Source organism: Lissotriton vulgaris, chromosome 1_1, assembly GCF_964263255.1.
Source record: "Lissotriton vulgaris chromosome 1_1, aLisVul1.2, whole genome shotgun sequence".
NCBI lineage: Eukaryota > Metazoa > Chordata > Amphibia > Caudata > Salamandridae > Lissotriton > Lissotriton vulgaris.
The window spans coordinates 1,331,665,856-1,331,692,058 of NC_141685.1; the positions used below are offsets into that span (position 1 = coordinate 1,331,665,856).

Sequence of the window (26,203 nt, forward strand, 5' to 3'; positions counted from 1 at the left end):
ACATGGACTTTCATAAATCCGACTGGTTATTAGTGGCATTTGGAAATCCTTTAAAAAGGACTCCTCATCTAGAATAAGGAATAGACTGCTGATTTGCTGCAGTAACATTCTGTCATAAAAAATAAGACACATTGCTTCAGGCCCTGCTACAGCACACTCCATCAGAAGTGTCAATACTTTGACAGCTCAGTTTACCGGATTACCATCTGTAGCTATATACAGAGCAGAAACTTGGAACAATCAACGCCCCTCTACATACTACTACTATCTAAAAGCAACTGTACAAAGGGATGTAGCAGTTGGACAAGTGATTCTTCATAAAGTATTTCAGTAAGGTGAACCCACTTTCTTTACCCACCATCCACTGTACTTTAATGTACTGCTTCTTATTCTGATTCAAGCAATTTAATCTTTGAAAGATCCAATGCCGGAGAAGAAAACAGTTACTTACTTGTAATGATAATTCTTCAGCTTTAGTATCTTTCATAGATGCACATGAGACACACCATCGTCTCTGCAAGACGTTCACCTACCATTGACAATCCTTTCCACCAGAGCAACAAAATTTGAAGGATGGTGACCAGCACCTCATTGGTTGAAGTTTAGTTGAATGAGGTAACAATGTTTACTGCTTCTTTAAAACGTGTTACCATTATGCTGCTATTGTAATGTTATTGTGGGACTCCCAGTGGATGAATCAGGCATCTGACTCTATGAACAATACCAAACCTGGAAATCTAAGATATCATTACAGGAAAATAACTCTTTCGTATGTCACATATTCATCAAGCTTGCAGACATTTATTATTGGCACTTAGCATGCATCTTAGAGTGGGTTTTAAGCCATGAGAAGCACTTGAGTTCTTAGTGTTAATTATTGGAAAGTGTGTATGTTTGAAATTTGTAAGGATGCTTTCAACATGTCCTTGCTGTTAACAGTACTGCAATCTATTTATGTTTTGAAAATGTTTGATAAGTGTCCAAGTATGTTTTAAGGGTCCAATGTATTTTCTTTTTGTTAGTGTGTACTCTGGGCACCAGTCTGTCCTTATTCCTCCTATGGAGTTGGAAACAAACCTGTTCTTGTGGCTCGCTACTGTAAGCCAGTACAAAATAAGGGACACATTCTGTTCATATTCAGTAATGGAAATGTGCTCAAAGGGGCTTGGAAATCAGACTGAGATATTAAAGGTAAGATATTGCTTACATTTTTTTAAAACATTTGTACTCTAAATACTATGTTTAAACTATCTAAAAATATGACAGATCTAGGTTCACTAATCTTGGCACATTAGTCCAAATCTTGGCAGGTAACTTACTTTTATAAGTATCTCTATGTTAATAAGCAGGGTCATTTTGAAAGTAATTGCATGATAATGCAAGTGAAGAATTTGAACACTATAAGCTTGTAAGGGTGATCTTTTTTTACACATAATAATTTGCTAAATATTATCTTTTGAACAACTTCAGGGAAGTAGAAAAAATGTTCTCTATGAAAGAGTTGACACAATGAAATTAGATCACATATCTGAACTTGGGGTTAAAAAGTCTAATCAATTGCCCTATTTACTCATGTTAATTAAAATAAAATGCTATTTGGAGCATCGCTCTATAATTCTATGGTACATCTTTATTTTGCATTATGCTAGTCCACCTAGAATGTTAACATTATTTCACAAATTAATGTAAAGCCTTTTTTGATGAAGATACTCAAAATAGCTTTCCTTCCCTGTATCAATAAAGCTACTTTTTATTACTTTTGTTTCTGCAGGCAAGGGGAATTAATCTTGCCTATGTGCGAACATGCGTGGTGGTAGCCGAAGAGCGCCCCAGAATTTCACTAACTTGTACCTTCTCCAAGCTTTTTAAAGACCTTGGTCTGTCACCTCGAGCTGTCAGTACCACCTTTGGCTCAAGAGTAAATATTGCTATCAGTTTACAGGTAAGACATCTGTCGCCAGGTGAAAGTATAAATTATACACAAATATTTTAAATCTGGTTTCAGTGGTAGTTTTTTATCTTCTTAGAAAACAAATAATACTTCATGGTTTGAAATGATGAAACACGATCAGACTGCGAATAAGTGACAGAAAACAGCATGTTTAAATGAGGTTTCTTCTTTCTGCAATGGTCATGCATAGGTCTTCTGATGGGTACTTATAACCACTGATTACCCACCTTCTAACTACTCTCCAGACACCAGCCTACATCCATAGAACTTTCTTTGAGACTCCGAGTTGACCTTTTCTTGCCCCAGAAAAGACACTGAAGTCACATCTAGATACCACCTTTGCACGCTAATGTCAATTCCTTTCTTTGCACACCTTCGGTTATAGATCTTGAGCGGCTCCCTCAATTTTAGTGTCACCTAACTGAAATATTTCTCAAAAAATGTACAGTGTGTGCAAGGGATATATCTTCCCCATGAAAACAGGATTTAAACCATGCAAGCACTGTCACAAACGGATGACTGTGACAGACTCTCACCAAGTTTGTCTCTGGTGCCTAGGTTCATCGCCCAACTCCAAGAGGTGTCTGGTTTCACCATGATGAACCCAAAGGATATAATGGACTGCGCCGCCTGGTTGTAAGTCTCCATAGACCATTGGAAGGTGTGGAATGCTTTCTTCCCATTCTTATTCTTCAGTTAAATGGAAATCCAAGAAAAAAATTCAAAATCAGACTTGGAGAAGCCTTGTTACTTATACTTGGCACCCTTCCTGCTCACTCTGGTGCGCCTACAGACCTAAAGGATCAAAGGAGGCATCTGGTCAGATTAACATCAGTGGATCTGTTTCAGACAGCCTGTGCCTCTTGATCCTGCTTAGCGGTCTTCAGCCACTCTGGGGCCAACCCCATTTTTGAAACCTCACCTGTTCCAGCCCTCATTGATGCCACTGACACCTGAGCAAGAGCCCATTGTCTTTTTGGACTCAGAAGCCAATCTGTCACAAACGACGAACAAAGTAATGCCTGACTCGACTTCAGGCACATCTATTCAGTCCCTTTCAGATGCCACACTTTGCTTTGGTGAATGCCTTTGCATTCAGATTCAGAGCACCATGAAGAAGGGGATGATGGAGATAATGAACCTCAATACTGTCGGAAAGTGCCGCTTTTTGACATAGTCACCCCCACTTTTTGCCTGGTTTCTTTTATGCAATTTTGACAAAAGTGCCTTGGGTTCCTGCTATTCAGGTCCCGAGTGCAGGGTCTCTTTTCATGAAATGAACAATTGTTCCCCCAATTGGCAACAGGCCTGCAGCACGGACACGATACCTAAAGACACCACTGCACCAAGTCCTACAGCTTTAAGAAAAGTGGAGGGATGGTGTCCTTATGTGCCAGAGCATCTCAAAGACCAAGCCACCCTGTGGGTTCAACCGGACTGGCCTGCCAGCCCCAGCTTGCAGCCTCTTTCTCCCAGGACCGGTTTCCATTGAACCTAGTGGGGCACCGGGCACTGAAAATCACCTCTGCACCCGAATGCCTAGACCCTACCGAGGTCATCTAATGATGCTGCCTTGGACCTTACCCATACTTAACCTAACTCTAGAAGATTGGTCCTGAAAGTCGCTGCTAAGTACCTGTATGCAGTATATGTTTTTCCCATAGGATAACATCACTGGATTAGCAACAATACAAGAGTATTTAGCAAATGCCATTTTCAAAAGTACTTACCCAATAACGAAGTTCTTGGTGTAAAAAATTATATAACAATACATTTTTTAATGTTTTTTTATTTTTTATTGTTTGGATTTCCAGACAGATGGGTGTTGAAAACTGTTTAGGACGGCTGTGCCTTACCCTTTCTCTCTACTCACGCCACCTACATCACAGCTACTTCCAGAGGCTAACGTGTTTCTTCTACCAAGAAATGTTCAGGATTTCTTTGACAAGGCGGCTGTAGGAATGTGCAATTGTTTGTGACTTGGTCACCCTCACTTTTTGCCTGGTATTTGATGCAGTTTTGAGTGAAATGCAGTGGGTTCCTGCTAACCAGATCACCAGTTCTCCTTCCCTCAGACAAGGTAACTGTCCAGTTGTTCCCCAGTTGGCAAGACCTTACGCAGCTTTGTAAGTCCCAAGTAAATGGTACCCTTGGTACCTAGGGCCTGGGTACTAAAGAGGGTCACTAAGGGCTGTAGCATGCATTGTGCTACCCCAAGGGACCCACCACCAAACTCGTGCAGCCGGAAATTGCAGACTGTGTGAAACAGTGCCAACAAATTTGTAAACATGACATGGCACCCACCCTGTGTGTCACGCCCACAGACAGTGCATTAAATATATGTTAGTCACCCCTGTATCAGGACTTATAGCCTTAAGGCAAGGTACATTATATTACATGTGAAGACATATCTGCATGGGCAGATATGCCACTGTGTTGTCTAGTCTAATTGTTAGACAGTACAAGTGCAAAAACGTCTGAGCATAATCATCCCACTCGGGTGACAAATGCAAAAACAACAATTGATGGAGAGAATGCAGAACAATGTCATACATTCACCCCTGTACAGAGATCTGGGCCTAAATCCATCGTTTTTTTGCACTCCACACCACCCCAGTTCAGACATGGTCATATGCAAATCAGCCTTGACCCTGTGCCTCATGGGAACAGTCCAGCCCGAACTGCCAACTGGGCGGTTTGGAGTGCAAAAAAACAATGGATTTAGGCCCAGATCTCTGTACTGGGGTGAATGTATGACATTGTTCTGCATTCTCTCCATCAATTGTTGTTTTTGCATTTGTCACCCCGAGTGGGATGGGTATGCTCAGACGTGAGTCCCATGCTCTCCACACCACTGGAGTCAAGCTATCCTGGCTGAAGACGGCTGATAGCCAGACACCCGTCCTAGGATGCTTGATTCGGGTCCAGTAAAGATATGGCTTGGCAGTTCAGGCTGGACTGTTCCCTTGAATCATAGGGTCAAGGCTGATTTGCATATGGCCATGTCTGAACTGGGGTGGTGTGGAGTGCAAAAAAACGATACATTTAAGCCCAGATCTCTGTACTAGGGTGAATGTATGACATTGTTCTGCATTCTGTCCATCAATTGTTGTTTTTGCAGACAGTACAAGTGAACAGGGTGCCATCTTAAGTGTATGTACTCTGCATTGGTCATTACTAGTTCGAAACCATCAGTATTGATGAGCAAAGAGTGGGGTGAACATGACAAAAAGGGGCACTTTCCTACACTATTATAAAGGACTTTTTGGTTGAGCCATTCTATAGACCCACAACCTTGGCAATACTACCTTGGTATCTATTCACAAGGTGAAGAATCTGGAGTTAGAAGTATCCATCATAAATTGAGTTACTTGCCTTAGGTAACGCTCTAGTAGATAATATATCTAACCACTCATTCCTCCTCTTCACCCCTTTCCATGGAATAGACTATTTTCTCCGTCCTTAAAAAGGTCCCATCCTATGTCATTCCAGGATGGGGAGTGTAGGATGCTGGGGTTTATTCTGAGCCGCATTGCTCCACCTACTGGTGCGCAAGGGAAGTACTTAGAAGATTCTCTGGACTCCACTCTGTCACTTGAAGGGTATTCACAAGGTGCAGAATCTGTGATCTGTGGTTATATCGAGTATGCACCAGAAAGGTTACCAAAGGTAAGTAACTTGTTCCTTATGTCTCGGTTTTGACAGCTTAGCCTATTGCATACAGTGGGCTATTAGACTGCCTTCTTAAACCATTGGATTTACTTCACCAGCACTTACAATCATTGTTGGTTGTGCCTTGATTCAGAATAGGGAAGTATGCATATCTCAGCTAGTGCTATTTGTTGCTTAGGCTTACCCTTTCACCTCTACTTGAATCCTTAAACTTAACTGCATTAGAGGCAGAGGCATCTTTATGACTATAACCCACTCTCTCTGTTTCGGCCGACTTCCTGCCATGTCTCTTGCTCCAGTATATCAGTGTTGCATGTATTGGTACATTAAACCCACACCTACTAGCTTTGCCAGTGCTTGTACTTAGATGTGAGTGCTTGATGCGACTAATATACCTGCAGATTTGAAAATCAGCCATGTTGGTAATTAGACAAAGATTTTATACCGGTTAGCACTCCTTCCTTCAACCTATCCCTGTTCTTCCGTGGGTAATGGGGATAAATGTTGTTGACAGCCTTATGTTTTGAGGCAACAGATAGTTCACAGCATGTATGACAGTAGATACTCATGCTGTGCCTACTTGTGCCTTCGATTGTTGGACTCAGACATTTGCAACTCGTTTTTCTTCAAAGACTTCTTTACAGTTGTTTCGTGTCATGTGGTATAATGACTTCTTCATTAGTTAGAAATGTATGTATGTATGTATGTATTTATTGCTTGTTAAGCGCATCTGCCACCCAAAGGGTATCCTGGCGCTGAGACCACATCATTCCTGCAGATAGAACATCTTACATTACTCTAGGAAACAGAAAGGTCTTAAGATCTTTTTTGAAAGAAGTAAGATCTTGTCTGCTCCTCAGTGTCAGCGGGAGGGTGTTCCAAAGTGTGGCGTCTGTGAAACTAAAAGCACGGCCACCCATCCTCACTCTGTTGATCCTAGGAATCGTCACTAGAAACGCGGAGGAGGATCTCAGAAATCTGGCAGCGCTGTACCAGGAAAAAAGATTTTGGAGCGGTATCGGTCCCTGTCCATGCAGAGCCTTAAAAACAACGCATAAAGCTTTAAAGGCAATCCTCTGTTGGACAGGTAACCAATGAAGATCAGCCAATGCAGCAGAAGAGGAAGCGGAGCGTGGGCGGGATAGAGCCAGTTTGGCCGCCATATTTTGGATCCTCTGCAGCTTTAGGATCAAAATTTTTGGGGCTCCCAAAAGTAGTGCATTGCAGTAATCTAATCGACTAAGAATAGAACTGCGTACTACCTCTGCCCTAGCCTCTATGGGGAGGAGTGGTAAGATCTTACGTAGGGCGCAGAGTAAGCCCATACATGTTGCCGTGGTCCTATTCACAGAGGCATCAAGCTGCAGGTTATGTTCAAACAGAACTCCTAGATTACGGGCCGATTCGGCAGCCTCTACCGTACCTAAGATGGATGTAGGCCAGAAATCGTCCGGAAGCGGACGAGGGGTGCAATCTAGGGAGCAGTGAAGAATCTCCGTTTTGGATCCATTGAACTGAAGCGAGTTAACTCGCTACCACTCTGCTGTTGCCGACATACAGCAGTGGAAAGTGTCTCTCGATACTGCCTTTGTGCCCTCAAATGAAAAAATCAGTTGAGTGTCATCGGCATAATTGATGACAGATATGCCGAATGACTTTATCAGGTCTACCAGGGGCCGAAGATAAAGATTGAAAAGGATCGGACTGATCGCTGACCCCTGGGGGACACCCTGATTCACTTGTCGTATGGCAGATCGAAAAGGTGGTAACGCCACTGCCTGCTGTCTGTTACTGAGATATGATATTAACCATCTCAAGGCTGAGCCAGTTACTCCTATGCTCTGGAGACGGCTCAGTAGTACTGCATGGTCCACCGTGTCGAACGCGGCCGACATGTCAAGCAGCACTAAAAATGCTGACTTGCCCATGTCGACACGCGCTCGTAGATCGTCCAACACTGTGACCAATGCAGCCTCAGTGCCGTGAGCCGGCCTAAAGCCGAATTGTGATGTATCCAGGTAGGTGTTATTTTCCAGAAAGCTGGATAATGCTCTTGTGACCCATTTCTCTACATTTTTTATTGTAAATGGTAAAAGTGAAATGGGCCTATAGTTGGCCGGGCTTGAAGGGTCCAAAGAAACCTTCTTCAGCAATGGTGTAACTATCGCCAACTTCCAGCTATCTGGGACTACTGCTGTGCTCAATGACTGGCAACATATGGTATGAAGCGGAGGAAACAGCTCATCTTGAAATGCCTTCCAGATCTTATGTGGCATAGGATCTAGTGGTGATCCTGAGGACACACCATTAGCCAGGAGGCAAAACTCCTCCAAAGAAGGAATGGGAAAACAAGACAGCTGAGTAAAACCCTCCTGATTATACTCCTTCTTAGAGCCCACAAGAAGGAGGGGTTCTGCAAGAGAAGACAAGGATGATACGGGCTGACCAGCAATCTGCAGTCCGTTCAAAATTGTCCTAATCTTCTCCTCAAACGCAGAAGCCAAAGAGTCGCACAGTTCCTGAGAGACCGGAATGGCTGGTGCAGTACAGGACGGATTGGCTAGATTGTCGACCAATTTAAACAAAAGAAATGTGCATGGGCACTGATCCATTGTTAGATTGTGCTTTTTCTGCCATCTGTATCGATTGGACTCTGTGTTCTGTGCCTAATAGCACTTACTGCCATGCCCACTCGACCCCTTAAGTTCTGTGTCAGAGAAGAACCATAATGGATCCAGTTTCATAGTCGCCAATTGTAGGAAAGTGCCCATTTTTTACATGGTCACTCCAGTTTTTTGCCTGGTATTTGACTTAAGTGCACTGGGTTCCTTCTAACCAGGTCCCCAGGGCCAATGTTTTCCCCCAAAAAGAGGGTAACTGTGCAATTGTTCAACAATTGGCAATCCATTTAGTACCTCGTAAGTTCCTAGTAAATGGTACCCGTGATACCTAGGGCATGGGTACGGAAGAGGGTCCCTAAGGGCTGCAGCATGTATTGTGCCACCCTAAGGGATCCACCACCAAACTCATGCAGACAGCCATAACAGTCTGCATGAAATGGTGCAGATAAAAGTGAAAACACAACCTGGCACACACCCTGTGCCCCATGTCCCAATACACTGCATGCAATATATGTAAGTCACTCCTACAGCAGGTCTTAAAGCTTTAATGTAGGGTGTATTATATTACATGTGAGGACATATTTGCTTGAGCAGATATGCCCCTGTGCTGTCTAGTTCAGTCACTAGACAGTACAAGTGAACAGAGAAGTCATATTGAGTAGTCATTACGAGTTCCTCGGCTACACAATGGCTTCCCTAAAACATATGGTGTTTGGTATCAAACACTTTCTTTTAATAAATACCTAGTGATGCCTGTAGTAGATGTATTGAGACATGCACCCAGAGGGCATCTTAGAGGTGCCCCATGAAAACCTACCAACCTCTAGTTTGCTGGCTGACTTGTGCCGACCAGCCAGCCACCACAGACAGGTTTCTGACCCTGCGCTGGTGGGAACCCATGCTCTCTGGGGGCAGAAACAGTGCCTTCTTTTTTGTCACCTCCTCCAAGCAGTATGACTATGTAATCTGCATATCAAGGCAGGATGCTTCAAAGGCCTCTGCTGCCTTTGATATGCAAACCCAGCTTCCCCCAGACAACCACCATATCCCTGTTCCACAGTTTAAGTTTCACTATAAATATTGTCAATTCTAAACGTCAACCCTTTCAGATCCCGTCACTGGCGAAGGTTGCCCCAGTCAGGCACTGATGCATGCATTCCAGCAGAAAATGCCTTTTCTTCAGCCAAATTGCCATTTGCCAGTCACAGCGATGTTGTGCCTTCTTAGAATGATGGCCAAAGGCATAGCAATAGTTCCCAATGACAGACTTCATGTGCATCTGCTCCAACAATGGTCACAAGCAAAGGGTCACTGGGAGTATCTGGAGATGATACAGGCCAGCTCCCATCGCAGACTGTGGTGGGGCAACCGCAACAATCATTTGGAGGGCTGGCCCTTCATAGACCACGTTCCACCAGTGACCATCACCATTGACACCTTGCTCACAGGGTGGGAAGTGGATCTTCAGCAACTGACTGTTCAGGGCATGTGGTTGCTGAAACAAAGGGGCCTCACATCAATTACCTCAAGCTCCTGGCCATCCATGTAGCTCTCAAGGCTTTCTTTCACCAGGTTCAGTACAAGTTAACCTTTATTAAAACAGACAACAAGACTGTCCTGTATTATCTCCAATAGCAAGGCGGCACACACTTATCACATCTGCCAGCGCTATCACAAAGCATTTGGCATTTTCACTTCACCAGTGGATACACCTCCTGGTAGAATACTTTCCGGGCGTGTACAAAATTTTGCAGACCTGTCCTGCAGGATGCTGCAACAAGTCAATGAATGGAAATGCCGCCTACAAGTCCTTCTCCCTTACTTCCACTGCTTGGGGGTTCCTGAGGTTGACCTCTTACCACTGCTCAAGATTACAAAACTTTGCCTCCAGGCTCCTTCACCACAGTCCATAGGCAGTGCTGTATGGATGAATGTATCAGGGATGTTTGCATGCACTTTTTCTCCTCTCCCACTGCTTACATATGTGGTACAAAAGCTTTGGCATACCTCCCTTAATGTCATCCTAGTGGCTCCCTCTTGGACCAGAAAATCACGGTTCTCAACCATTCTAGCGATGTCAATGGTTCCCCACAACAAAGCTCCCCAACAGGCCAGACCTTCTCATGCAGAACCAAGGCACAATCGAGCACCCCAACCAACTCAATAGAGCAATCTGGCTCCTGAGATCCTATAATTCCGCTATCTCAACCTCCCTCAAGAGTGCACGTCTATCTTCAAAGACGCTTGCTGAACCAATTTCTGCCAAGTGGAAAACATTTGTCCATTACAGCATCCCTAAGCGCATAGATTCACTTAAACATGCAATTCAGGATATTGTCTGCTTGCTTCTTCATTTGTGGTAATCCGGTCTAGATTACACTTCCATATGCCTTCACTTGGCCACTATTGCCCCCTACATGCAGAACAGGGAACACTTATTTATTCCAAATCTGTCATCAAAGCTTTCTTATTCCATCCAGCATAACCGCGCCCCTAATGTTGTCCTTGCCAAACTATTTGCCCCCCCACACCCCCCTTTTAGGCTCCTGCATTTGTGCTCTTTACAATTCCTTTCCTGGCATTTGCTTTTCTTGTCTCTAACACATCTTGAAGGCATGGTAGCAAATTGCAGGCCCTCACCTTATAAGAACCTTCCGTTTGACTTCACGACAACAGAATTGTCCTCAAAACCAACCCTAAATTCTTTGCCAAGGTGATTTCCCCCTTTCATCTCAACCAGACCATTGAGCCTCTGTTCTTTTTCCCTCAACCAGAATCTGGCAGAGAGAGCCCTTCTCATCCTTGAAGTGAAACGTGCCCTCGTGTCTACATCGATAGAACTAAGCCTTTTTTTCATCAATCCTCACAAAGGGCATGCTATAACCAAAGTGGGTATAGCCTGATAGTTTGTCAAATGTATCTAAACCTGGTACATTAAGTCTAAAATAAATTTGCCTGCCACTCCCTGACCTTATTCCATTCGTACAAAAGGAACCACTATTGCTTTCTTTGAAGATATACCCATCCACACACTTTCACCAAGCACTACTGTGTGGATGTCTTATCACACAAACAAGCAAGAGTTGGCCAAACTGGTTTTAGAACGCTGTTTGTCTACTGCAACGTACCGGCTAACCACTGCTTACGGTAGTACTTATTTTTCTTACAGTCTGTGCAGAGCGTGTGTGTCTAAAGTCACACATGCTATTTACGGAATGTTTTAATTACCCGGTATTATCTGTTCATAGCGTATAGTGATGAAGAGTCTCATATGCGCACTCATCTTATCACAAGCCTTTGGATGTTGCAGTTGTACATTTTTTCAATTAGTCTTTGTATAGAATTTCTCTCATGATCACAACACTTAACTAACGCTCCATCTTTACGCTGACCCACTGTGTGGAAAACAATCTAACAGTGGGGATGGTGCCCATGCGCACTGCCAACTAAGGGAAGTAGTCACTAGACCTTGTGACTTTAAAGACTTCTTCAAAGAAATAAAAGTTGCAAACGTCGAAGACCTACACTGGATGGCAAGAGTAGGCAGAGCATGTGGATCTATAGTACTACACGCTATTAACAGATGCTTACAGGGTAAGGAACATATTCCTTTTTTTAATGAAATAATTAATATTTTTTTAAATGAAGAGAAATTGACCCTGCACCAAGTTAATTAAATGGGCATGCTTTTTAGTAGGTGTCTAACACGGGTTCAGAGTGGGTGGATCCATGTCAGATTTTGAAGATGACCTCTGGATTGTTGGCTGTGAATGTGTAGCTTCGTAGCATGTGCGGCTGTAGCTACACATGCTCCACATACTCCTGCCTTCTAGTGTTGGGCTTGGACATTGCAAGTTATTTCTTCTCTGCCTTACGGCTTTAAAGTCGATTACCCCTGAGGTGGGCTCGGCTGGTGTGAAGGAAACCTTCGTCCTTGGACCCGAGCTGATGTGCCTCATTGTAGATGTTGGGTGTGGTGTTGTCTGACTGCTGCTGCATGGTAATGATAGAGGGTAAACTTAGTCATTGTGGTGGGTAGAAAGAGTCAAATTGAACACCGTGTGCAGGTCAGCCCTAGGGTACTGTGCATCACACTGAGTGCATTTTTTGACTGCTGTACATTTCAACACCCTCCACGCCTTCTCATTTGCCAGAATCGATGGAAGAAAGGAATCCTGTCTTACTCGGGAGCATATACGCTCCTAGCACTGACTGAGACACGTTCTAGACAACGCTTTCCCATGTCTTATCCCAGAAGATTCGCCTTTGTTGGATCCTGAGAGGAGACTCCCACCGGCCCTTCCATGCTGCTCTTTTTCCACTCACCCCCCTCCCCTCCTCGACTTATGCTCAAGCGAGCCGGTTCGTGGATTGGGTAAGATACTGGGCATTGGTGGGCGCTTAGTGAGCCCTCAACCCTACAGCTCGCATATAATCTTTCTACACCACAGCTCACGATATAGTCGTCCGCTTCAACAATATACTGTGCTCCACACCCTTTCGTCCTCCTTACAGTCTGTGGACTACCTAGGCCGGGTGGTGTCTGACCATGATGCTCACGCCATAGACATACATTAGGGTACACCTCATCCCCCCCCACTCAGCGCCTACCCCGTGAGTGCCTGGAAGACCCAGTGTGAGAAAGTGCTTCTTTTGCCTTGGTAGCCACCTAATTTTTTCCTGCTTTTGATGTGGTTTCAAATGTAGCGCACAGCGTCCCTGCCAACCAGGAGGGTGGCATAATGGGGGGTGTAGTAATCCGGGGTAAGGTGGCCATTGACCCTGCCTGCTACTCCCCTAAAACGCCTCTAAATCTAGTATGTAAGAAGCAAGAAGACATCCCTGCAGATAAGACCGAAGACTACAACTGCCTTGACCCCGGCTCTACTGGGCTGTCTCCAGCTTCTGCGAACCTGTGACCTGTCTTGAGGCCAGTGACCTCTGGAAACCCTGGGAGAACTGCTACTTAAAAAAAAAAAAGACTCCAATCTCCCGTGGACAGAGGATCTGTCCAGAAGAAACTGACTCCAAGGGCTCAGGAACCAGCTGGAACCGTGATTCCAACCCACTCTGCATCCGATGCCCACTTCCTGAGTCTGAGTGACTCACCTGTGCAGTGAAGTCTTGCCAGTGATCCTGACCTTGTGTCCAGTATTAGTTAACCTCTCCTGATTTTGAAGACAGCACCTACAGTGTGAATCCAGAGACTCCCTCTGACTGCGACTGGCTGCAGTAAGAAGACTCTGACATCAAAAGGCACCCCTGCACCCGAAGCCCCTGGTCCTTGGTGAGCTGAACCAACAGTTCCCCTACGACCACCTACATCTCTACTTATCTCTGCTGTCATTGGTCTCCCGCCTGCAACCTCTAGTGCCACGCCTGAAGCCTATTTACCAAAAGAAGAATTCCCATTGAAAAACATTGGGCGCGCAACGTCGAACTTGCACCCTGAACCCAGCCGCCCGTGCTGCTTTGTGGCCCTCCCTGTGCTTGTGCTAACCCCCAAAGCTTAGTCCCTGCTACCAATCTACTTGCCTAAAAGCAGTGTGGCTCCAGGCACCCCCAGTCTCCATCAAAAAGCATTGGGCTGAACCACAATTCTGACCTCTGCACCTGGCCCAACCTATGCTGCTTTTGGTGCAGTTTTGGGACGCACCTCACCTGATCTTGCTGACTGTTGGTCCTGAAGACTGGAATTGTAAGTGCATTACTTATATGTTTAACCACGGTATTGCTTTCCCCATTGCATAGCATTGAACTATACTGAAAAGCTTCTAAGTGTTGCTTTTTCAAAGTGAAAAGTATTTTTATTTGTAAACTTACTTAACTTATTACGAAGATCTTGGCCTTAAAGTATAAACAAAGTATAATTTTCTAGAATTGGTCTGGATCTCCTTCTTGAGGCATGGGTCCATTATTGGTCAATGTTGTGCAATAAATGTCTTACACTCCTCTGTATCAGGCCTAAGGCTGTTCGCCCACACTACCACTAATAGAGCACTTTGGGTTTTACATTGAGCCCAGTACTTTTTTGGGGAACACCTGGACTCTGTGCATAATATAAGCACCTGGTGGTAATACCATTTACAGAGCGACTTCCTACAAATGGTCTGTCTATAGATTTAGAAGCAAAGTCTAAAATATAATTAAGGATTTAAACTTAAGTGCAGATGCCTCAATATTAAGCTTATTCGCAACTCTGTCAGTGACCTCATGAAAAGAGATAATGCCATCCATAATTGAAATACTAAGAGAGGGTTACTATGAAGATCTGGCAGACAGTGCACACATATCCGGAGATGAGGAGGTAGGTCCTATAGGAGGAGTATGTTGCATTGAGCTCTGTGATGTAAAAGATCCCCTAACATAGCAATAGCATTTCTTAGTTTTACTAATCAGTTCATTTTTAGACGAATAGCGATGTTGGTATCTCTTCCTTGGTTTCTCCTTTTCATATCTTCATGGCAAAGTACAATGGAAAACTGGACAAATATGAGACACCACAAAAGGTGGTATGGTTATAGGAGGCAATGCTTTGGAAGTTGATGAACCATGATGGCTCTGGGTTGTGGAGTCGTCCTCTGCCGCTGGAATGGTTTGGAGTTCTTCGATCAATCTTTGGTGCTCCATATTCTGGCCTTCTCACTAGAAGTCGAAATCCGAGAGCTACTAACAAAGAGATCTCTTGTAGGCAATGTATATTTGTATGGTCGCTTCTTGCATTAATGGAAACCCCTTCTAAATTGTTCACTGTATATAGTCACTTTTTGGTTCCATGTTTCACTTGAGGACACAACGCACAAAGTGTAGCGCTTTTTGAATTGAAGAAAGTGTTTTATACTATCTTTTTGTGTATTTATAAAAACGCTAATGAACCAACTGTGTAGAGAGTCCATTTTGACCCCTAATATTACTAGGTCCTTTACAAGCTTACTGCCATTGTGCGTACATATTGCTTAAATTGTTTTCCTATTTATCCACTGGATCCACTTTGCTGGCTGCCATACCAAACTAAACAGTTGCCCAGGTAATGTTATTGTAGCAACACATTATACTATTGTGAAAATAAATAAAACACTTGTATTGACAGTGTTCATTTACAGTTCACACTGGAACCCAAAATACAACTTCAATGCAAAACACAATGTAGAAAGAAGTAGTCATAGCGGTTTTATATTGGGCTTTGTGCCACATTTTTTCAGTGGAAAAAAGAATCTGAAGATGGCAACTATGCACAGGAACTTCCGGGGTGCTGTCTGACGTCATACAGTGGATAGATATATCACCAAATGGTGATTGGTCGACACCCACAGCAAAGAATAAATCAATTTTTTTTTTAAAAGTCCATTCTGAACCCAGCCACCAGATAGTTCACAGCATGTGAATCCAGAAAACTCTTCAAGCTTCAAAACTAGTCCTACTGGTAAGTAAGCATTTGGTTATAGCTGGTGTTAGTTTAACCCCATTTTTAGGGTGATTACCAAACCCAGAAAAATTGAAGATTGTTATGGAGATTGCAGCATTGTCATTGTGGCAATCTTGCCAGCATCAAAGCTGATCCACCATCCTACTTCAATAGCTTTTCTGTCCTGGAATGTACCTATTTTCAGTTAGGAAGTGAGTATTCTGTCTCCTATTATCAGTTCTGTAACATTTTTGGTTCCCCCCCTCCTTAACTCACCTTTACTCTCATGTTGAAGTTAGGCTTATCTGAAAAACTGATTTTAACATCAGAGATATAAAATCCTATGTTTTATTGATTTCTTACAGGGAACTTCTGGGCCTGATCCAACCACAGTGTATGTGGACCTCAAGTCACTAAGACACGACAGGTGAGCAAAGATGACTTGTTCCCCTTTTCATACAATGCTATTACTTAAAGAAAACAATGTGTGCATCTCTTGTGCATATATGATTTCATATTCTGAATACTAAAGGTATAGATGCAAAACCTGGAACCATTGCACATGGGTGCCAGACAATGTGTGTCTTTCTAGCAATGTCATGCCTGTAAAATAACATTTTACACTTTTCCAAAAAGATCTTATAGAATGATTATCTAAATGTTGCTATTTAAAGTTGAATATAGTATCTGCGTTGAAACTTAAGTTGCAAAAATTTCTCTACAACAACTCCTGTCCAAAGTGCTTTCATCAAGGATTTTTTGCTTGCAAGAATTACATTAATTTAAAATGTCTTCTTACATTAATGTTTATTTGTGTAACTTTTAGGTAGTGTGTTGGTAGCACTTGTGTAGTTCTGAAGCTCAGTGCCTTTTTGTCTGGTATGCCGGGTGCATCTTGTAGAACGTGTTCTATTGTGTGTCCTGCTTGAGTTCTGTAGAATGCCATGAATGAGGTTCAGCCTGGTACTTCAGGCTCGTCACTGCAAGTGCAACCTCCAGAATTTGAGAGGCTGAGTTGCCCCACACCACTGAGTCAGCTAAGCTTTGATTTGTAAATGAGTGCAGAGTTTTATGCATACAAAAGATGCTGAATTCATATCACAGGTTCTTCGTTCTCCTCAGCAGCCCTAACGTATTATTGCCCACCCCCTCCCTCTCCAGCTTCCATGCATCTGACTTGGTCAGGTGGTGGAGGGTAAGGTTCCTATGCTTGTTAGCACTCGATACATTTCCAAGAAAGAATTGTGATCTCCTTTTATAAGCAACATGTATAACAAATTGTGTTACTGGAAGAGCCTATGGAATAAGGCATCTTGTGTTTCTATTCACTTGGGTCAATTATGTGATACAGTGTTGCCACAAGAATCTAAAAAGCAATATGTAAGCTGCACTGTAAATCATCTACGTATATGCTTCAGAAATGAGCAGTAATTAATTTGAAAGTTTGCCAGCCTGTACATAATCATTTTGAGCATGCAGACCATTTGCTGTCAGACATGAAGATTTTCTCTGGGGAAGATATCTGAAAGAAACAGGTTAGTATTAGATTCCTTACCTTAGAATATCCCCAGGCGTCAGACTGGATCCGGGAACTTTTGCGTAGGAGTACCCTTGCGCATCGGTAGGCGTCGTCTGCGTCTCCGCGTCCGTCGCCTTTTGCGCCAGGATGAGGTCGCCGGAGTACTTAGACGACGCTGCCCTTGCGCACTGACGTCAGTTCTTCTTTTTTCCGTACCAGCAAGCGCCGATCCGGAAAAAGTAGTACCCAGAGTCAATTTTTTACTAATTTTTTCCATCATTTTTGATCATCTTTCGAAGTCACTCTAATCCGACGGTGCTGGTAGGGATGCCCGGGTTCAAACCCTGCGTCGATTGTAGCCGACTGATGTTGATTACCGACCCCCATCGCCGGTGCCTTCACTGTCTGGGCCCCGACCACGATGACAAGTCCTGCTCCGACTGCCGGGCCCTGATGTCCAAAGCTTGACGGAGCGGTCCCGCAAGCGACTCGAGCTCCGGCAGTCGGCCCGCGCCGCTCGAGGTCCCGGTCCAGAAGGAGGTCGAGGGACCGGTCGCGAGGCCGGAGTCACAACAATTCCAGGAGTCTTCGTCAGTCTTCGGGCTCGAAGTCCTCAGGTAAGAGGCACAAGAAGTCGAAGAGGCGACATCGCTCTTCTGACTCCTCCCGCAACGCGGCCGGTGATTCGGGCGACACCGCCCACGCGTCTCGGCCGGAGCCGCAGGCGTCGCGGCCTGCTCCATACCCGCCGGTCCCTGGGCAGAACGCGACGCCGGAGGAGATCGAGGCCTTCCCATGGCCATGAGGTCGCTCACTCCTCCGTCAGGTTCCGCGGCGCCTTCGGGCCAAGCGGCCCCGACGGGGTCCCCAAGCGGGCCGGGTGCTTGGGCCCCGGCGGCGACTTTGGTTCCGACACCGCAGGGCCCCGATGGATCCGGTTCCGGATACGGGTCGTCGCCGGTTAACCTAACGACCTTGCTAACGCCGGCCCCCAGGGTGTCGCCTCCGGCGCCGGAGCGGCGCCGTATTCGACGCCGCTAGGTGTTTTTTACTTCTACGACCTGGCCCCATCCTTTAACCCTGAGTATCAGGAGATGGGTGGCGAGGAGGATTGGGAGGGGTTCGAGGACCTTCTGGCACGTGAGTGCCAGTCTTCTCAGGACTGGGCAGGTGAGCTAGGGGAGGCCATTGGTCTGGACACTTCACCAGGCACTGGTTTTGTCTCCCCTCCTACCATGGCTACGGAGGAGGGGGCTGCCTATAGTGTGGTGCTGACGCTGACTGCCAAGGCCTTCGGCCTTGTGCTCCCCGTCGCGGGCGTGAGGACTAACCTCCTCACTGAGGTCCTTAAACCGCAGGCAAGCTCGGCTGAGCCTCTGCTGCCGTTTAATGAGGCCTTGTCAGACGTTCTTCTGGGCACTTGGTCCAAGCCCGCTACAGGTACACGGTATTCCATCCGATGTGGGCTGGATACCACGGACTCGCTGGGCTGAGCGATGGCAACGACGGTGGCGATTCGTCGCCACGCCTGGCTGAGGTCCGCCAACTTTTCGGCTGATGTTCAAAACACCCTTATGGACTTGCCGTTTGATGGCCGTCGCCTCTTTGGCGACAAAGCAGACAGTGCGCTTGAGCGCTTTAAGGGCTCCAGGGCTAGGGCCAAGTGCTTGGGCCTCTCATCGTCGTGCCAGCAAACTGTTGCCTTTCGCTCCTTTCGCTCCTTTTGTGGCCTAGGAAGGGGCGCCCCCACACGTCCTGCCAACCTAGGCCCGCAGACTAACATCCAGCGCGGTGGCGGATGTGGTAACCGCCGTGGCGGCGGTCGGGGACATTGGCGAGGTCAGTCCACACCTACCCCTGCAGCATCCGCCTCAAACCCTCCTAGTCCGAGCTTTCAGGCCCATGTGACGCCAGTGGGGGGCAGGGTTCGCCATCACCTCCTCCACTGGCGCACTGTCACATCGGACAGGTGGGTGCTGCAAATCGTCCGAAGGGGCTACTCCCTCCCCTTCGAGGTGACCCCTCCAGCCATGCCACTGCAGTACCACCGCGTGTTGGGGGATCACTTGAGTCTTCTGCAAGAGGAAGTTACGGCCTCTTGGCCAAGGGGGCCATCGAGCGCGTTTCTGGGCCAGAAGTAGGGTGTGGTTGTTAATCCCACTACTTTCTGGTTCCCAAGAAGGGCAAAGGGGGCCTTCGCCCTATCCTGGACTTGCGGAATGTCAACGGCTTCCTCCGGAAGGAGAAGTTCAAGATGCTGACTTTGGCTCTGGTCTTAGCTGCCCTAGACCCGGGAGACTGGATGGTAGTGTTGAACTTGCAGGATGCTTATTTTCACATCCTCGTCCTGCCGGCCCACCGGCGTTACCTGCCGTTCACGGTAGGCCACGAACACTTTCAGTTTACTGTGCTCCCCTTCGGCCTTACCAGCGCCCCACGGGTGTTCACGAAAGTGATGGCGGTGGTCGCAGCTCATCTGCGCATGTTAGGGGATTCAGTCTTCCCCTACCTAGACGACTGTTTGTTGAAGGCGGGCTCGCCCCAGACATGCGTCAGCCACCTCCAGACTACGGCCGACCTCCTGCACCTGCTGACGTTCTCCATCAATGTGCCGAAGTCACCCCTCTGTCCCTCTCAGAAGCTCCTCTTCATCGGAGCGGTTCTAGACTCGGCGCAGTTTCGGGTTCGGGATATTCAGCTCTGATTCTGATCTTTCAGCGGTTATCCAGAGTCTCGGTCAGGTTGACGCTGCGGCTTCTGGGGATGATGGCCTCCTGCATCCTCCTGGTGCATCACACCAGGTGGCGGATGCGGGCTCTGCAGTGGGACTTGAAGCTTCAGTGGGCCCAGCATCAGGGCAACTTGTACGACCATGTCTTGATCTCGGAGGGCACTGCAGGACAGTTTCAGTGGTGGCTCACGGACCGCGATTGGGTCAGCGGCAGATTCCTCTCCTTACCCCAACCGGAGCACGTAGTTGTGACGGACTCGTCCCTCCAGGGCTGGGGGGCCACATGGGAGAGGCGGAGATCAGAGGCCTCTGGTCTCCGGCGGAGTCCCGGCTCCACATCAACCTTCTGGAGCTGCGGGCGATCCGGCTTGCACTGAAGGCATTCCTCCCCTCTGTCAGGGGGAGTGTAGTGCAGGATTTCACGGACAACACCACCGCCATGTGGTACTCCAACAAACAGGGTGGGATGGGGTTGTGGACCCTTTGCCAGGAGGCTCTGCGCCTCTGGCAGTGGCTGGAACATCAGGGCGTGTCCCTGGTGGTTCAACACCTGGCAGGTTCCCTGAACGCCAGGGCGGACGAACTCAGCCGTCGGTGCATGATGGATCACAAATGGCGTCTGAACTCGGACGTGGCGCAAGGCCTCTTTCAGCAGTGGGGAGAGCCTTGGTTAGATCTATTCGCCACAGAAGAGAACGCGCATTGTCATCAGTTCTGCGCGTTGGAATTTCCAAGGCGGCACTCGCTCGGAGACGCTTTTCGTCGAGAGTGGAGCTGCGGTCTGTTGTACGCCTTTCCGCCTATACCACTTCTGCCCAGAGTACTGAAAAAGATCAGACACGACCGGGCCCAAGTTATCCTTTTGGCTCCGGACTGGGCACGAAGATACTGGTATCCCGAGCTACTCAGCATGTCTGTCGATCCCCCGATTCGTCTGCCTCTTCAGGAGGACCTTCTGTCGCAGCAGCAGTGGACGGTCCTCCACCCGAACCTGTCCAGTCTCCACTTACATGCGAGAAGATTGAGAGGCAGCAGTTGAGGCCATTTGACTTGCCTCCTGACGTCTGTAATGTGATTCTGGCAGCCAGGCGTCCCTCCACGAAATCGGTATACGCCTGCAGGTGGAACAAATTTGTGGCATTATGCACAGCAAAGGCTGTGGATCCCCTTTCTGCCCCTCTTTCGGAGGTTCTCCTCTTTTTTTCTCTCTCTTGCCCAGCAGGGTTCTGCTCTGGGCACTATCAAGGGCTACCTCTCTCCTATTTCCGCCTTCTTAAGGCTCCCTGATCAGCCCTCTTTAAGTCCCCAGTTGTAAATAGGTTTTTGAAGGGCATCACTCATATGTTTCCTCCTGTTCCTTTCGTGATGCCTCAGTGGGACTTGAACGTTGTTCTGACCTATCTGATGTGCGCTCCTTTTGAGCCACTTCATAACTGTCCTCTTTGTCGCCTTACTCTGAAGACTGCATTCATGGTTGCCATCACCTCTGCCAGGAGGGTGAGTGAGCTCCAGGCTTTTTCCTCTAAACCCTCCCTTCCTTTCTGTCCATCCGGACAAAGCTGTGTTGGGGATGCGACCCTCTTTCCTGCCCAAAGTAGTCACAGCCTTCCACATCGGGCAGTCCATCACCTTGCCCACCTTCTTTCCGCCTCCGCATCCCTCGAAAGAGGAAGAGAGGCTCCACCGGCTGGACCCAAAACGTGCGCTCTCATTCTATTTGGATCGCACACGCCAGTTCCGGGTGGATGACCAACTCTTTGTTGGTTACGTGGTCGCTAAGAAAGGTCGGGCGGTGCACAAGCGGACCATCTCTCAGTGGGTTGTGTTGTGCATCAAGGTATGCTACTCTTTGGCTAAAAAGGAGCCTCCTGTTGGGCTGAGGCCCATTTCACTCGGGCCACGGCGGCTACTACTGCCCTGGGTCCAGGAGTCCCCTTGCAGGATATCTGTCAGGCAGCTACGTGGGCCTCGCTGCACACGTTTGCAAGACACTACTGCCTGGACAACCAAGTCCGGAGAGATGACTTTTTTGGCCGTTCCGTTCTCCAGGACTTTCTGGTGTGATCATTGGTTCGCAGACCCACCACTGGGGTTGGTATTGCTGGGGTATCTATTCTAAGGTAAGGAATCTAATACTAACCTGTTTCTTTCAGATGCACAAGTTACTTACCTTCGGTAACGATATATCTGTAAGAAACAGAAATTAGTATTAGATTCCTTACCGCCCCACCCATCCTCCCTGTTCTGCGAATCGATATCTAGGGTTAAGGTCGGCCCCTTTCAGGGCCCTAGTTTCATGGCACTAGTGTTGGTTTTATCATGGCTCTGCGTTTCTGGCGCGGAAAAGCTATGTATAAGAACTGACGTCAGCGCGTGAGGGCGGCGTCTAAGTACTCCGGCGATGTCATCCCGGAGCAAACGACGACGGGCGCGGAGCCGCAGGCGACGCCTACCGACATGCAAGGGTTCTGCTACGCAAAAGTTTCCAGATCCAGGCTGACGCCTGGGGATATTCTAAGGTAAGAAATCTAATACTAACTACTGTTTCTTACAGATATATCGTTACGGAAGGTAAGTAACTTGTGCTTTAGAGAGAGAACTCCTACATTGTATCCTTTTTTCATCCAGTTAATTTCCATTGCTTGGTGGTGTTGTGTTTCCCTTCATCCTTTTTCATTTATGTGTGTGTGTGTGTTACTGGAGGAAAAAAAAATACATCTCACCACCCCTCTGAACTTTTGGCTTCAGTGTATACGTCTGGAGGGATATTACACTTTCTCTGCGGTGCCAATCATTCACAGTCATCAACATCCATTAATCATGCTAACGTTTCTTGTAAGCCAAGCATTTGTAGAAACCTGTTTTGAAATATTTTAAAATATCTTTTTTTGCTGTGCAGGGTGCGTTTAGTTGAACGAGGAGCCCCACAGAGTTTGCCACTTTCAGAATCTGGCAAGGTAATCTCATGTTATCTTTCAATGCTGAATCTTTGCACAACTTGCATACTCCATAAGAAATATTTTCAATGCTTTGAATATTATGGAACAAAAGGTAAAAATGGTAGTAGTTGCTAAATCAAAGTTTGTGATAAACAGTCTCTATTTTTCTGTGGCAGAGGGTGTTACATCAGTTTATGTACATATGTTTTTTTTATTATTTGTTTATTTAGTCTGGTCAGACAAAATTCACATTTACATTGTAATCTTTAGTTCACAATGTACAGTAATTAGGTATAAACATGTACCTACTGCAGCAGGTAGTCTTCAGCAAATGCATAATGTCAATCATGGATATATTAACATTTACTAGTGTACAATGGGGCCTACAATATTGTATAATCACATGGCATTATTCACCTTTGTGCTTGTGCAACGATATAGAGAGGTAACATCCGCATGTCCATACTTTCCTCACACAATATAGCAGAAATCACCTCAGACCTCATACAGTTTAATTTAATTCTTCTAACATATCTTAATCCTCACTCTGCATATTTAGGAGATATTGTTTCAGTGGTTCCCAGAAATCCCGGGGCCTTGATGCCTGCGGTAGTTCTTTCGCATAAACCTCCATAGTTTCCCTACAGTATGACATGTCAATAAGCCAGTCCTTAAACCTGGGGGGGGGGGGGGGGGGGGGGGGGCTTGCTGCCCCATCTAATGGCCACCCGTCGTTTTGCCAACAGCAGGGACACTGCTAGGAATTTCTGCCTCTTTGCAGGTTTTCATTTATATATCCCCAGCAAACACACCAGAGGAGTTCAGCTAGCATTCCCGTTATTGCATCCATTATATTTTGCCAGGATTTTTGATCTGCGGGCATACCCACGATAGGTGCAGGAAATACGCGTGCTTAGCGTTGCATCTTTGACATTTGTCATGTGTTCTTAGGCCGCATCTATGTAATAAGGTCGGGGAGTAATAAAATTGATACAGACATTTGAAGTGTATGATACGCAAATTACAATTGGATGTCAGTAACTTTTATTGCGTACAGCTATATTCTCAGTCCTGTACATCAATGGTTTCTCCTAGCAGTGTTTCCCACCTAATGAGTGATTTGTTACGAATCTCTCTTTGCTCTGATTGTGATGCAGTGTATAGGCGGGTAATTAATTTCTGGTGCGTTGCCGCTTTCAACAGAGCTTGTAATGTGAGTAGGGTTGGCGGTTCCTCTGGATAAGTTGCATACTTATCCCTGGTCGCCATCTGCAGGCGCAGGTGGGCGAACATCTTCATTGGTGTGTTATGTATGCTCAATGATGGGCCGCCCCTTTGTATAAATCTGCCATGCTGGAAGACATCCTTCCTTGTGGAGATCTTCATGTCCTCTAGCAACAGTGTCATTTTCTTTTCCTGTGTCACCGATAGTCTCGGGTGGTTGGCTATGGGGAATGCCGGGGCATAAATAGGTAGTTTGTCCGCTAGCGTGTGCCATGCCCTTGAGGTACAGCGTATAGGGTGGATTGTGTCTGTGTGTGTGTTTAGGATGTGGGGTTAGATACAAAAGCCAGTAGTGGAGTCGGTTGTACACTGTCCGTTTCTACCGCTATATGTGGGATGTACGCCTGATGTTTTGTCCAGTAGTGTGCGTGCTGCACCTGTGCGCAATAAAAATATAGTTGCAGGTCTGGTGCTCCGAAACCGCCCTGATGGTAAGGTTTTGTTAGTACTTTCCAACTTACTCTGGCCTGTTTACCCACCAATGTGAATCTCTGCAAAGCGGATCGCAATTTGGAGGAAAACGCCTACGTCAGCCAGATAGGGACATTGATAAATAAATATAAAAATTTGGGTAGGACTATCATCTTTTGCAGCGCAATCCTGTCTGCTAACGATAGAGGCAGCTGTATCCACCTGGTTAGCTGCTCGTCAGGTTTAGTCAGCGCCTTTCCGTAGTTCTCTCTTATGACTAGATCTGGGTCCCTGTGTATCCATACACCCAGATATTTGACTAGGTCAGTTTGCCACTTTAGAGGGTAATTCAGTGTCTGCTGAGTCGTAGCTAGTGTTATAGGAATGAGCACTGATTTGTCCCAGTTTATTCGCAACCCTGCATACTGTTCAAAGCGGATATATTCTCTGATAAGGTCATTGAGGTGGGTATTTGGATTACAAATGAATAGCACCATGTTGTCAGCGTATAGAGAAATGTTGACAGGGCGAAGGCCTAACTCTAGGACAGCTTCCGAGTGGCGTTGGCGGATTCTACAGGCTAGGGCTCTAAAATCAGTGTAAACTATATCGGTGTTAGTGGACAGCCCTGTCTTGTCCCTCTTCCTATATGAATGGGGTCAGACTTTTGCCCATTTAGTCTAATTCTAGCAGTCGGGTCATGATACAAAAGCTCTATCCATCTCACAAACTGCTCTGGGAAGCCCATCCTGAGCAGTACTACGAACATGTAAGTCCATTCCACCGAATCGAAAGATTTCGCAGCGTCCAGCAAAGCCGCCGCCGCCGGTAGCTCCGGATCCAGGTGATGGTATAGAGAAAAAATGGGTTGTATGTTTTGGGTGGTGGGTCTAGTTGGGACGAATCCTGCCTGGTCCGGCAGAATCAATTATTCTTGTAGTAACTTTATCCTGGTAGCTATAACCTTTGCTAAGATTTTTACATCTATATGTATTAAGGACAAGGGGCGATACGAGTCGCATCTAGTTGGATCCTTGTCAGGTTTGGGAAGTGCCACTGAAAGTGCTTCCCTCAGTGAGGCAGGAAGTAAACCCTCTTCATATGACTCCTCATACATTGCTGCTAAGTGCGGTATCAACAGGTCTTTATATGTTTTGTAGAACTCACCTGGGAGCCCGTGCAGACCTGGGGCTTTGTGGTTTGGTAGGTAGTTTATTGCGTCTATAAGTTCATCCTTCATCATGTGGTGCCCTAAAGATTTTCGGTGAGTGTCCGACAGCCAAGCCAGTTCTACATCCTGCAAATAAATGTTAATTTCTTCCGAGGTGGTGTTCGATTGTGGGTCATACAGTTGCGAGTAGTACGTCTTGAAGCGGTTTAAGATGGACAGTGTGTCGTACAGTGTGTGGCCATCTTCATCCCTGATTTGTGTTATGTATGATGTTGTAAGTGAGGGTCTGACCTTGCTGGACAGAGCGCGTCCTGGCCTGCCTCTTTCACCATAGTTCCGTGCTGTGTATCTTCTTTATTTAAATCTTATCTCATCCTTAGCGTATGTCAAATAGTCATCCATCCGTTCCCTTATTTTACCCAATAGAGTAGGGTTACCTGTTTGGGTATGTTCCGCTTCGAGTGTGCCAATATCTCTTTCTATAATGTTCAATTGCTGC

General features: G+C 46.3%; 1 protein-coding gene across 1 annotated transcript in view; it reads left to right on the forward strand.

The window, feature by feature from the left end:
- DIP2B (DIP2 acetate--CoA ligase B (putative)) overlaps window positions 1-26,203 on the forward strand; it is a 792,630-nt gene that overhangs the window by 676,077 nt on the left and 90,350 nt on the right. Inside the window, exons 31-34 of the mRNA XM_086966287.1 lie at window positions 1,023-1,191; window positions 1,772-1,942; window positions 16,015-16,076; window positions 22,799-22,856. Coding sequence (XP_086822413.1) covers window positions 1,023-1,191; window positions 1,772-1,942; window positions 16,015-16,076; window positions 22,799-22,856 — 460 coding nt within the window. The remainder of the gene's footprint in view (window positions 1-1,022; window positions 1,192-1,771; window positions 1,943-16,014; window positions 16,077-22,798; window positions 22,857-26,203) is intronic.